Source organism: Myotis brandtii, unplaced genomic scaffold, assembly GCF_000412655.1.
Source record: "Myotis brandtii unplaced genomic scaffold, ASM41265v1 scaffold731, whole genome shotgun sequence".
Lineage (NCBI taxonomy): Eukaryota > Metazoa > Chordata > Mammalia > Chiroptera > Vespertilionidae > Myotis > Myotis brandtii.
In genome coordinates, this window is record NW_005370895.1 from 1,458,925 (window position 1) to 1,471,345 (window position 12,421).

A 12,421-nucleotide genomic window follows, 5' to 3' on the forward strand; every position below is an offset into this window, starting at 1 on the left:
CACGCTGGCCAGGCCCACGCTTCGCCCCCGCGGCCGGCGGTACCATCCCTGTGGCGCTCGGAAGCAGCCTCCTCTTTGTCGCATTCCCTGACCAGCTGTGCCCGACATGGAGCCGGGCCCTGCGGATGCAGCGATGAACAGGGCAGACGTGGCCCGGGGAGCGGCGTCGCAGGCGCCTGGTCGAGCGCAAAGTGCAGATAGGCGTTTCCCCAGCTTTCCCCTGGGTCAGACGCCGCCGGGATTTCAAACGTGGCGTGTGACTTGGACCCGCAGAAATCCAGATGAGCGTTCGGAACAGTAACGGAAGTGGGAAATGGCCATGCCTTAAATATGTGTGGGCTCCCAGAGCTCACAGGTTATTTTCGTCGTTTATAAAGAAATTGAGACCTAGAGAGAAGTAGCTTGCCCAGGGTACCCAGTTGCAGAATTGGAATTGGAAGCAGAGCACAGATGCCCTCCTTACCACTAGAGTGCTGATTTTCAAAGTTTCACCCTATATAAACTGAATAAAAGTTTCCCCCCTATTTCAGTATTAGTTAAATGAACCACATTCATTCGTTTACCAAACGTGTTTCTGTGTGCCATGTACACACATGTGCAAAGATGACTGGAAACCAGCCCTGCCCTCTGAGTCCACCCAGAAAGTGGGGGAGACAGCCATGTAAACCCCAAAATAGGAGAACTGCTTTAGTAGAAGTTTGAATGAAAAAGGTACTGTGTCCTCACTGAGGCAATAACCACACTTAAGCCTGGGCAGATCAAGATCAGGAAGGTTGTCTAGGGAAGGTAGATTAAGGAGAAAAAGATCTTTGTGTGTGTGTGTGTGTGTGTGTGTGTGTGTGTGTGTGTGTGTTTTGTTTGCCCACGGCTGCTCTAGCCACTGAGCCAAACCAGCCAGGGCGTGTTTTGTTTTGTTTTTCAATCCTCACCAGAGGATATTCTTTCATTGACTTTAGAGAAAGAAACATCGATGTGAGAGAGAAACATCAATCAGTTGCCTCCCATACCAGCCGTATGCACCGACCACCTCGGGAATTTGAATCCCACAACCCAGTCATGTGCCTGACTAGGAATCATACCCACGACCCCTCAGTCTACAGGACAGTGTCCAACCAACTGAGCCACACTGGCCAGGACAGAAAAGGTCTGACATCGTCTGACTCCATCAGGTTCTTTTCCTTTGATGGCCATCCAGCAGTTTGGAGGGTGTGTCGGGTTGTATATAAACTAGTTAAAGTAGTGTTATAGTGAGAGGTCAGAGAAGGAGGCTGCCAGCCCACTTCCTGTATGAGGCAGTCAGGAAAGCCTTCAAGAGAAAATGTCATTTGGGTCTTGACAAATGAGTAGGAGTTTTTCAATAGTTGAAAGGAAGCCCAGCCGGTGTGGCCCCGTAGTTTAGCAGCAACCCCTGAGTCAGGAGCTCACCCTAAGTCTCGGTCAGGGCACATGCCCAGATTGTGGGCTTGATCCCCAGTAGGGGGCATGCAGGAGGCAGCCAGTCAATTCTCTCTCGATGTTTTTCTCTATCCCTTTTCCTTCCTCTCTAAAATCAATAAAAACATTTTTTTTAAAAGCAGAAAAGAAGAAAAATCCAAACAGGGAAAGAGCATTTTAGCTGTGTCTCTAGAACTTTAGTCCCACCTTTATTGTGCATTTCTAGCTCAATAGAAAAGAGTAGAAGAGTGTTGAGCATACACTTCCAACATAGGTTTATTTGTAAGTTAAAGATATGTGCTATTTTACAAATTTAATGCACATTATAAAACATGCACTAAATATGAGTTAAATAACAACTTAGTGTTATGTACCCTTTGAATCATCTTGCATTTCCCACATTTGAAGATCATTGTTATCTTTCTAGACTGGGTACCTTGGGAAGAGTGGTAGAGAGTGTGGCTAGAACAGAGGTCTAAGACTGTTGTGAAGGGCCGAGAGTGCAAGGTATAGATATTTAGGTTTTATCTTCTAGGGAGCCACTGAAAGTTTAAGAAGGTAAGTCACTTGGAAAGATGCTTTAATTGCCCCGGTGTGTGCTCACTCTCTTTTTTTTCTGGAGCTTTGCTTTTTATTTATTTGTTTGTTTGTTTGTTTATTTTTAAATATATTTTATTGATTTTTTTACAGAGAGGAAGGGAGAGAGATAGAGAGTTAGAAACATCGATGAGAGAGAAACATTGATCAGCTGCCTCCTGCACATTCCCTACTGGAGATGTGCCCGCAACCAAGGTACATGCCCTTGACCGGAATCAAACCCGGGACCTTTCAGTCTGCAGGCCGACGCTCTATCCACTGAGCCAAACCGGTTACGGCATGGAACTTTGCTTTTTAAATGTGGAGGGTCTGTTATCAGCCTGGGGCTGAACACTCCGAGGACTTTGATTTCTCTCTTATGTTTCTGTAGGTGACACTCCCCTCACCCTACATCCCAACTTTGAAAAACAGCTCCTGGGACCTGAATTATAGACCATCATTTTAATCAGACAAACTGCTGCTGGAACAAGCTTCTCCTTGGGGTCACAATGGCCACCCCAGGCAGGGAAACTTTAGGTCTCATCCCCGGGAGTGCTGTGCTCCAGAAGCAGGAGCCAGGAAGCCAGACCTGGGGGCAAGGCTGCAGCCTCCAAAAGAACCACCTTCCTGTTTGTGAAATTTTCCGGCTACACTTCAGGCAGTTGTATTACCATGAGATGTCTGGGCCCCAGGAGGCACTGAGCCGGCTTCGGGAGCTCTGCCACAGGTGGCTGATGCCAGAGGTGCACACCAAGGAGCAGATCCTGGAGCTGCTGGTGCTGGAGCAGTTCCTGAGCATCCTGCCCAGCCAGCTCCGGACCTGGGTGCAGCTGCACCACCCTGAGAGTGGCGAGGAAGCCGTGGCCGTGGTGGAGGATTTCCAGAGACACCTCAGTGGATCAGGAAAGGTGAGTAGTTGGCATCTAGAACCATTCTCTAATGCTTAGGTTAGCTTGGGAATAGGCATTCTCCATTCCTTAGGCTCTAGTCTGGTTTGCTCTTAGGATTCCTGAGCCAGTCATGCACTTCTCTTTATGCTCCAAGCCATAAGCAGAAATGCAGGTTGCAGCCAAGCTGTGAATCACATTGTCAAATAGTGTTTTATGAGCTCAGCTCCAGCCTGGAGATCCACACAGCACTCCGGGCAGGCAGAGGATCTGCACATTGGTTAGAATGTGGGAACATGGTGAGCAGAGGTAAACCTCAGGTGTGCTGATAACATGGGTCCTCATTTGAGAAGTTCTCATTACTCCCTTCCTCAGACTTCTCAGAGTCAATTCTCTCTCTTCCTGCCTTTTAGGTTCCTTATGAGAGGTGACATTTGGGGCTTCATAAACATTTTTTCCTTTTCTAGCTTTCCAAACCCAATGAGGGTCTTTTTGCCTCTTTACCTCTAATTTCAATTTTTCCTATTTTCCTCGGATCTCTCAAATTTAAAGGCAAGGTAATTCAGATGCAGTGGTTCTCAACCTTCCTAATGCCGAAACCCCCAATTTCATTGTTACAAATTGAACATAATTAAAGCATAGTGATTAATCACAAAAACAATATATAATTATATATGTGTTTTCTGATGGTCTTAGATGACCCCTATGAAAGGGTCTTGACCCACAGGTTGAAAACCGCTGGATTAGAGGAAAAGCTGGAGAGTCAAAAGTGTGATAACAGGGAGAAATCTGGCTTCTAGGACCACGGAGCTAACTCACTCAGTGACCGTTTATATCAGCCAGGGTTCAGCCAAAGAAGAAAAACCAGTAGAAAATTATTTTACGTATTTATATACATATTTATATTATTGATAGAAAGTGGTTTGCGTGATTATGGGAGTTAGCAAGGCAAGTCTGAAATCTGTAGGGCGGGCCAACTGGAAGGGCTAGCTGAAACTCTCAGGCACAGGCTGAAGCTGCTATCCCCAGGCACAATTTCTTCAGTGGGACCATCAGTTCTGAATTTTAGGCCTCTGACTGATTAAGTCAGGCCCATCCAAATTATCTAGGATACTAAAGTAAACCGATTATGGACTTTATTTATTTATTTATTTTTAATATTTTATTGATTTTTTACAGAGAGGAAGGGAGAGAGAGAGAGAGAGAGTTAGAAACATCAATGAGAGAGAAACATCGATCAGCTGCCTCCTGCACACTCCCTACTGGGGATGTGCCCGCAACCAAGGTACATGCCCTTGACCGGAATCGAACCTGGGACCTTTCAGTCCGCAGGCTGATGCTCTATCCACTAAGCCAAACCGGTTTCGACCCGATTATGGACTTTAATCACATGTACAAAATACCTTCACAGCAACACCTAGATTAATGCTAAATAGACGCATCAAAAGACCACACTATGAATAGGTCAGTTCCTTCAGATGAGTCTCAGATTGCTCCCTTGCAACTGAACTGGGTGAATTAGGGTCTCCTCTGTGTTTACTCCTTTGCAGTTTACCAGGAAAAAATAATAAATAAAATTTCCCAAATACCATAACATACTTTTATTCAGTGCTTTTAAAAAAATCATCACATACCTATGCCTAGGGAATCACTTCCAGTTGATTGGATCCTAGGACTAAATCTTTTTCAAAGAGTATTAGCCAATGCCCATTTGGCATTATTAAATCCATTGTCAACCAGTATTTCCTTGTGTAAACAAACACACAGAAATAAATCAACCACCACTGAGGTCTAGAGAGCAAGTAGGCCCAACCATGGGCAAAGACAAATGGCTAAAGAACTGTTTAGAGTGCCATTTAGTGAGGAGGGTGGAAGAAAAATTTTCCTAGTTCCTCACTTCTTTCGCTTTAAGCAGAAGAAAATGCTCCCTCTATTAAAACTCAATCTTTGTAGCCTAAAGTGCATCCCGTGCAGACCTGGGCCCTTTTCATCTCCAGCTGACCTTCCTTGGCTGCACCCACCAGTCTCATTTCTGAGTTCATTGGTCTTTACACACTAAATCTGATTCTTGGCTAAATAGAAAAACAAAAAACTCCATCTTTTTTATCCAGGGAGCCTCAGAAAAAGGAGACTGAGGTCCAACCACTATGGCTCAGTGGAATTCACGGCTGGATTCCGGGTCAGGGCACATGCTTGGGCTGCAGGCTTGATCCCCAGTGTGCGGCTTGTAGGAGGCAGCCGTTTAATGATTCTCTCATCATTGATGTTTCTATCTCTCTCCCTCTCCCTTCCTCTCTGAAATCAATACAAATAATTTTTTTTAAAAAAGTGACTGAGTCACAAACCAAAGAGAGTGACTAACAGTTGATAGGGCATTTGAACCTAGGAGTGGGGTCTTTGGATTCCATTTCTTACTCTGCCACTATTATCAGCTTTCTGATGTGAAGACAAGAGAGCAGTGCCCTGGCTGGTGTGCTCAGTGGTTGGAGTGTCAGCCCACGCACCGACGGGTCTTGGATTTGATTCCCAGGCAAGGGCATGTACCTAGGTTGTAGGTTCAATCCCTGACCCCGTAGGGGTGCATGCAGGAAGCAGCTAGTCAGTGTGTGTCTCTCTCCCTCTCCCTCCCTTTAACTGTCTCTAAAAATCCTCAGATGAGGATTAACCAAAAAAAGACACGAGAGCAGGGCTGTCTCTCCTAGCACAGGCTCATAATATGTATTTATGGCTAAATGAATAAACAAGCTTTCTCATGGCAGTTTGGCATGGGGCAGTTAAGGAATGTCAGGGCAGATCAGAGTAAGTCTACTTAGCAGGAGGGAGCAGGTGCGTGTGTGCACAGTGGGGCTGGAAAGGGTTGAAAAGGTGTCCTTCGAGGGTTCAGAATCGTGCAACTTGAAAAATGCTTTTATATCCTTTTATTTTAGCTCCTAGCAGGCTTATAAAATATGAAAATAGTAATCATTATCTCCATTTGACAAATGATATGAGCACAGAGAGGTTAATTGACTCATCTAAGATGAAAGAACTAGTAGATGTTCCCTTTGTCCCTGAGACTTAGACAAAGTGTGATTATTGTTGATTACCACCAAGTGTGGGAACTAGACTTTTCCAGCTCCCTAGGTTCTGAGTCCCTAGCTTTCCCCTAGTGTCTTGCTGTGGAATGCCATCTTAGAATGAAAATTGGAATGGGGATTGCATGCCTGTGAGGAAAGGAAATCTATGAGTCCTAGATAATGAATAGGAAGTGTGCCAGGATTTAATTGCTAGTGAATTACAAGGTTTTGTTGTCACAGTGCAATTAAGGTCCATCTTCTGGCAGTTCCCAGAGCTGCTTTATTTAAGAACTGTAACTCCCGCCCAGCTATTGTGGCTCAGTGGTTGAGCTTTGAACCATGCACCAAGAGATCACCAGTTTGATTCCCGGTAAGGGCATGTGCTGGGTTGCAGGCTCGATCCCCAGTAGGGGGCATGCAGGAGGCAGCCAGTTGTTGTTGATTCTCTCCCATCGATGTTTCTCTCTCTTACTCACTCTCTAAAATCAATAAAAACATATATGTTCTTTTAAAGAGAACTGTAACTCCCATTTATAAGATCTGCCCAGTGCAGACCCTGGTCACCACAGACCCCAGGGAACCTCCTGGTCCCACCACTACACTGGAGAGATATATAATAAAGAAGCAAGTTCCCTCCCATCAGCAGATGTAACCCAATTGGGCAAGTCCAGTATGGTTTATCGAAGGAGCAGTTATTTTCTCCTTCTGATGTACTATGTATATGCAGAGTGAATGAGCTTATAAGTGTGATTTATTTAGATGCTGGTAAAAGTAGTAATCATGCGATTGTGAGGAGCTGATTTGATGAAAACAGCAACGGTTAGAAAGAAAAGGTCTATGCTTTGAGATATTCTCAAAGTCTCTAAAAATTGATGTTATCTGATCCTGTTTGACTTTAATATAAATTATTGAGGAGATGTAGACCCTATTGAAAACAGTTTGCAGATAACCCTAAAAACCCGTAGCAAAATATCAAGAGGAAATCAGCCAGCAAATATTATTAATTGAGCACCAATGTTGGGCCCAGCATTGTTCTAGGAACTAGTGGTCAAGACAAAAAGCTTATATTTCATTGGGGGAGACATATACAATAAATGTGTAAATAAGGTAATAGAGAGATTAATATATGCAATAGAAAATATAATCAGGTAATTGGAGAGTGACTGTCCTTGCTTTGTCAGTGTGGTCAGGGATGGTTTCTCTGAAGAGGAGACACTTTTGCTGAGAGAAATTGGAAAAGCTCTTTTGAGGTTTGTCAGCCACTGTTTTGGGATATTGCCTCAGCTTTCAGCCTCAGTCGCATTATTTGTGCATATACAGATATACACAGCTATCATTCTTTAATTTTCTGGTACTTCGTTTGGGCTCTTCTATAGGCTTAGGTCCTCGGGAGTGTACTGAATTGCTCCCCTGCCTCCTTTTCCTAGATGATTCTGAACGCAATTTGTGTCTGAGGAACTGACACAGAGGGAAAGTGGTTATATAATCTGGTCTTCGAGCTTCTAGCAGGAAGGTCAACAGAAGGATGAGGATTACAAGCTGCAGATCCTGCTTAGACGGTTGCTTCCCCTAGCAGGCTGTACTGGTGGGTCTGGAAAGAGACTCTGGCTTTCCTTTCCCTGGCTTGCTTTCTTGGTATGCTTCTTAGAGGTTTTGGATTCTGTACCTTCAAGGATGGTCTCTTGAACCTGATTGTATTTCCTTGTCTCTAGGTTTCAGCTCCAGCACAGAAACAGGAAATGCATTTGGAGGAGATGACAGCCTTGAGTGCAACAGAGGAATCTCTTTCTACTTCACTCAGTAACGGTTCAGCCCCTGGAGCCCACCTGGAGCCTCCTCATGACCCAGGGGCATACTGCCTCCCCAATGGGCACTCCGGTACTTGCCTCTCCAGCTCTAGTGTCTAGTCACACCTCTCTTCTGGAATCACTTTTCCTTCATCTCCACGTCTCCACCTTATTGGAATCCCTCATTGCCCTGTCCTCTGTCTTCCTTCCCTAGTGACTTTCTGTTCCCTTTTGCTTATTCTTTAATCATTAATGTATTTAGCAAGTTTTTGTCATGGCAAAGGCACTGTTGGCAGCAGAGATATATAGTATAGTGTCACTGCTTTCAAAGAGCCATTTAGTTACCTACTAGGCAGAGAGTCAGTCATAGTGTAAGAGAAAACCTCATAAGAGACATGAGTGATATCTGTCCTCAGGCATCTGATGCCATCACAAATGAGCAATGTGGACATTGTTAATTGTAAGCAAGATCATGTGGATATTGTTAATGGTGAGCTGGGGTGGGTAGGAGATGGATGCTTCATGGAGGAGGTAGCAGTGGTATTGGATAGTGAAAAATCAAGGAGAAATTTTAAGGGTGGAAATGGGTGGTGGACACCTAGAAGAGAATATCAACAAAGACTCTTAAGTAGTTAATCCTTGGACCCTGTTGAGGTAGGGTCAAGGAGGACTGCATTTGAGAGCCTAGGGTCTGTTTGTACAAGGCCTTAGAGTTAAGGGTAAGAAGTTCAGGACAATTACTCTGGCACATGTAAGCACTACTGATCCAAAGGGTGGACCAGTGGTGGGAAGCTTTAGTAGGAGGCCAGTGTAGGAAATTAGATGTGAGGTGAATGGAGTGGAAAGTGATAGATGCGACAGGCATTGTGAAGGAAAAATCCATGGGGTAAGGGAGAAGAGGGGCAATTAAAGGGTTTTGGACAGTGTCTGGAATCATTGACAGAACTTAAGTTAGGAAAGGAAGATGGTAAGAACACGCATTTGAGATACTGAACTTAAGAATTGTGGGGCAGCAAATGAAATGTCCAAGCAACTGGAAGCTTGTGAAAGGGGTCTAGGAAAGAACCGAGAACTTAAGAGCATAATTAGAACAGTGAGAGTTGGTGAGATCTCTGACAGAGAGAAAAGAAAAGCACTACGGTCTGAGCCTCTGGAGTGTCCAAATGAGAGGGCAGAGAAGGAAGAGAATGGGGGGGCCAGAGATCTGAGGGGGAAATCGGTGAGGCTGGTGCTAGGGGAGTCATGTGGAGAGGAAGTTGTCAGAAGTATAGCTTCCTTAGGAGAGGTTGAAGAGAGTGAGGGCTGGGAGACCAGTTTTCAATTTGACCAGGGTCCTGCTACTGCACTCTCCTTGGAAAATTCACAGCACAGTTAGGATAACGCCTGTATGGACAAGGGATGAGAAACTGGAGTTGCCTGGGTCCTCTTGAATCCACTCAGTGGGATACTGACCTTATTAAAGCCAAGGGCAGGGCTTGTCCACTCATAGATTTCTTTCCTCCTTCAGCTCATTGTGCTTCCCCAGTGTCTGCCCTTCCCCAAGTGAGGAACATAGGAGACCAAGCAGCAGAAACTGTGCTTCAGATGGTCAGGCCCCAGGTGAGCTTGGTTCTGTCTATCTTTTGTGAGTTCCTGAGTCTGAGGCCCAGAATACCGGTAGCTAGAGTGTGGTTCCCCACGCCCCACAAGCAGGCAATTTGATTTTTAAGGAGGGGACAATTTGAGAATGAGTTATTAACTGAATTTTTTGCATTTCTTACGGTTCCAGGGGCTTCATATACAGTATATAAATATGTGTTGTGACATATTTACGCATTGCAGTTCTCTTGTATATGTTTTAAAACTTTATTTGCTTTTTTTTTTTTTTAATCCTCACCTGAGGATATTTTTCCATTGATTTTAGAGAGATTGGAAGAGAGAGGGACAGACAGAGAAATATCAATGTGAGAGAAACACATTGATGGTTGCCACCTGCATGTGCCCCAACTAGGGCCCAGGCTAGGGAGGCACCTGCAACCAAGGCATGTGCCTTTGACCAGAATTGAACCCGGGATCCTTCTGTCCGCTCTATCCACTGAGCCATACTGGCTAGGGCTGCTATTTTTTCATATCACTTCATATTATTATTTTTTTTTTTTAACAATTTCTTAGTGATTTCTTCATCAGTACTTCAACTGTCCGTTCGTTCTTTTGATTTTCTCTTTCATGGATGCCATGTTCTTTGGAAGCTTGTTTAGACCAAGTTAATGGCCTTTTATTTTAGGCTTCCTCCATATGAAAAAGAGTTCACTTTTTGAATAATAAGAATTATATGTCACAGGGTGGGCATCAGGATTTTAGAGATGCTTACGTGGAGCATGGCAAAAAAAAAAAGTTGGGAACCACTGAGCTAGAGCTTATCTCAGGGGCACTGGATCATTCTGAGATTGCTCCTCTGGCTTCCAACCTTCTTGCTTCCCTTGGAGCACCAGCTTGGTGCCACCTATTGAGTTCATGGACTCTCTCTGGACCTGTACTTGTCTTTTTAGATGTGTCCTAGCTTCTCCCTGCTTCACCTCTTTGCCCACCAGGGCCCTTACCCTGTGCTCTTGGTATCTCTGATGACTCCGCCCTTCAGGGTGGGACTGTCTCTGAGCAATAGAAGCTTGTCATTGCAGGGGTCTGCAGTGTACAAGTTCCTGTCTGTGGACTACACTGAACAGAAGTGGGAAGATCCATCACTGAGTCAGAGAGCCCCGTACCAGAACATCATGCTGGAAACCAACTGTAGCATGGCCTCACTGGGTAATGATTCTGTGCCCTGGTAACTTAGCATCTGCATCCTTCACATTTTTTTTGCTAAATTTTTTCTTTTTAGACTATTATGAAAAATTACAGCATAGACAAAACAGAACAATATAATGAACCTCTCTGTGCCCATCACCCAGCGTTAACAGTTGTCAACATTCTCTTTACTTCATAATGGATTGAGCTAGGGTGATTTAGTTAGAGTTTGTATTTATAACGATTAGAGAGCCACTCAAGTTATTGTAAGTGATGAGTTACGTTATTTGAAACCTGTACAAACTGACCAGCTAGACCAGACTTTGGAAAGCAGGGCCTCATTGAGACTGAGGAGCCTGGGAGCCTCAGCAACAAAAGGAAATATATATATATTTTTAAAATACATATTTTATTGATTTTTTTACAGAGAGGAAGGGAGAGGGATACAGAGTTAGAAACATCGATGAGAGAGAAACATTGATTAACTATCTCCTGCACACCTCCTACTGGGGATGTGCCCACAACCCAGGTACATGCCCTTGACCGGAATTGAACCTGGGACCCTTCAGTCCGCAGGCCGAAGCTCTATCCACTGAGCCATACCAGTTAGGGCAAGAAAATGAATTTTTACACTACGTTGTTGAATTAGGATAACACAACTGTCTCCCTACATATCCTCCCACTGATATCCATTGTTTTCACTCTGAATCTTTTCTCCCCTCATGGCTCCTCCTCAATTAGACTTTGTTCCCTCATGCTTTCTGGTTGCTGTGGCTCCTAAAGGCTTGGCTTCTCCCCACGCATCATTTCAGCTTTGGTCTCTGGCCTTTCAATTTTTCTCCTCACTTGACTGTGCTGGTTCAACATCTCTCTGTCCTGATAGATCTTCATCCATCTTCCTCCACTGACCTTTCCCCTCTTTGTCTTTTGTCCACGAAGAAAAATTTGAGCTATTTCTGATTTTTTTCTCTTGTTCTCAGTTTGTTACCTCATTCCTTATGTGAAGGCTTTTTCCGGTAAATAGACTCCTGATGATTCTTTTTCCTCAATGGGATAAGAAATGCTTTTTTCTTCTTTCTTTTGGCATCAGTTGAGACTCGGATGGAAAATTCAGAGTTGCCTCCAAAGCAGGAAATTTCTGAAGAAACAGAGTCATCTGATGGGACATCAGGAGGCCTGCATGGGGTGGTACCTGAGGGACCAGAAGCTGGAAATGCCTGTGAAGATGCTTTAATGAAGCTAGAAGCACAACCCTCAGAGGAGGAAGGGAGCAGACTGGAAAGTGATTTCTTGGAAAGAACATGTGAGGATAAAAACAAATCTACAGAAGATGGATGTGATGAGTATAAGGATCTTGGGGAACATAAGAATCTGTCCTGTAGTCCTACAGAATATCAAGTTTTGAAGGCACAGAAATTATATCAATGTGATGAATGTGACAGAGCTTTCAATACGAGTACACACCTCATTAACCATCAGAGAATCCACACTGGAGAGAAACCCTTTGTATGTAATGAGTGTGGCAAGGCCTTCAGGCAAACCTCTCAGCTCACGGCTCATCTCAGAACCCACACAGGGGAAAAGCCCTATGAATGCAGCAAGTGTGAAAAAACCTATAGGCACATGTCCAATCTCATTCAACACCAGAGATTCCACAATGGAGAGAAACCGTATAAATGTAATGAATGTGGAAAAGCTTACAGTGCGAGTTACACACTCTATGACCACCTAAGAACCCATACTGGGGAGAAGCCTTATGAATGCATTAAGTGTGGAGCAGCCTTTTCTCAGAATGCATGTCTTCTCCGACATCAGTTACTTCACACTGGTAAGAAACCCTACAAGTGCAACGACTGTGGGAAAGGTTTATCTTCTAAAAGAGATCTTATTGACCATCAGAGAATTCACACTGGAGAGA

At 44.3% G+C, this 12,421-nt stretch overlaps 1 protein-coding gene across 2 annotated transcripts in view; it reads left to right on the forward strand.

Annotated features, from left to right (window-relative positions):
- The window catches only part of LOC102242526 (zinc finger protein 660), a 33,036-nt gene that overhangs the window by 305 nt on the left and 20,310 nt on the right, over positions 1 to 12,421 (forward strand). Inside the window, exons 2-6 of one of the 2 annotated variants that reach the window (XM_014530294.1) lie at positions 2,402 to 2,918; positions 7,666 to 7,831; positions 9,248 to 9,339; positions 10,398 to 10,524; positions 11,594 to 12,331. In XM_014530294.1, the coding sequence (XP_014385780.1) occupies positions 2,520 to 2,918; positions 7,666 to 7,831; positions 9,248 to 9,339; positions 10,398 to 10,524; positions 11,594 to 12,331 (1,522 nt within the window). In that variant the 5' untranslated portion in view covers positions 2,402 to 2,519. The remainder of the gene's footprint in view (positions 1 to 2,401; positions 2,919 to 7,665; positions 7,832 to 9,247; positions 9,340 to 10,397; positions 10,525 to 11,593; positions 12,332 to 12,421) is intronic. The other variant, XM_014530296.1, reaches the window with a different exon arrangement.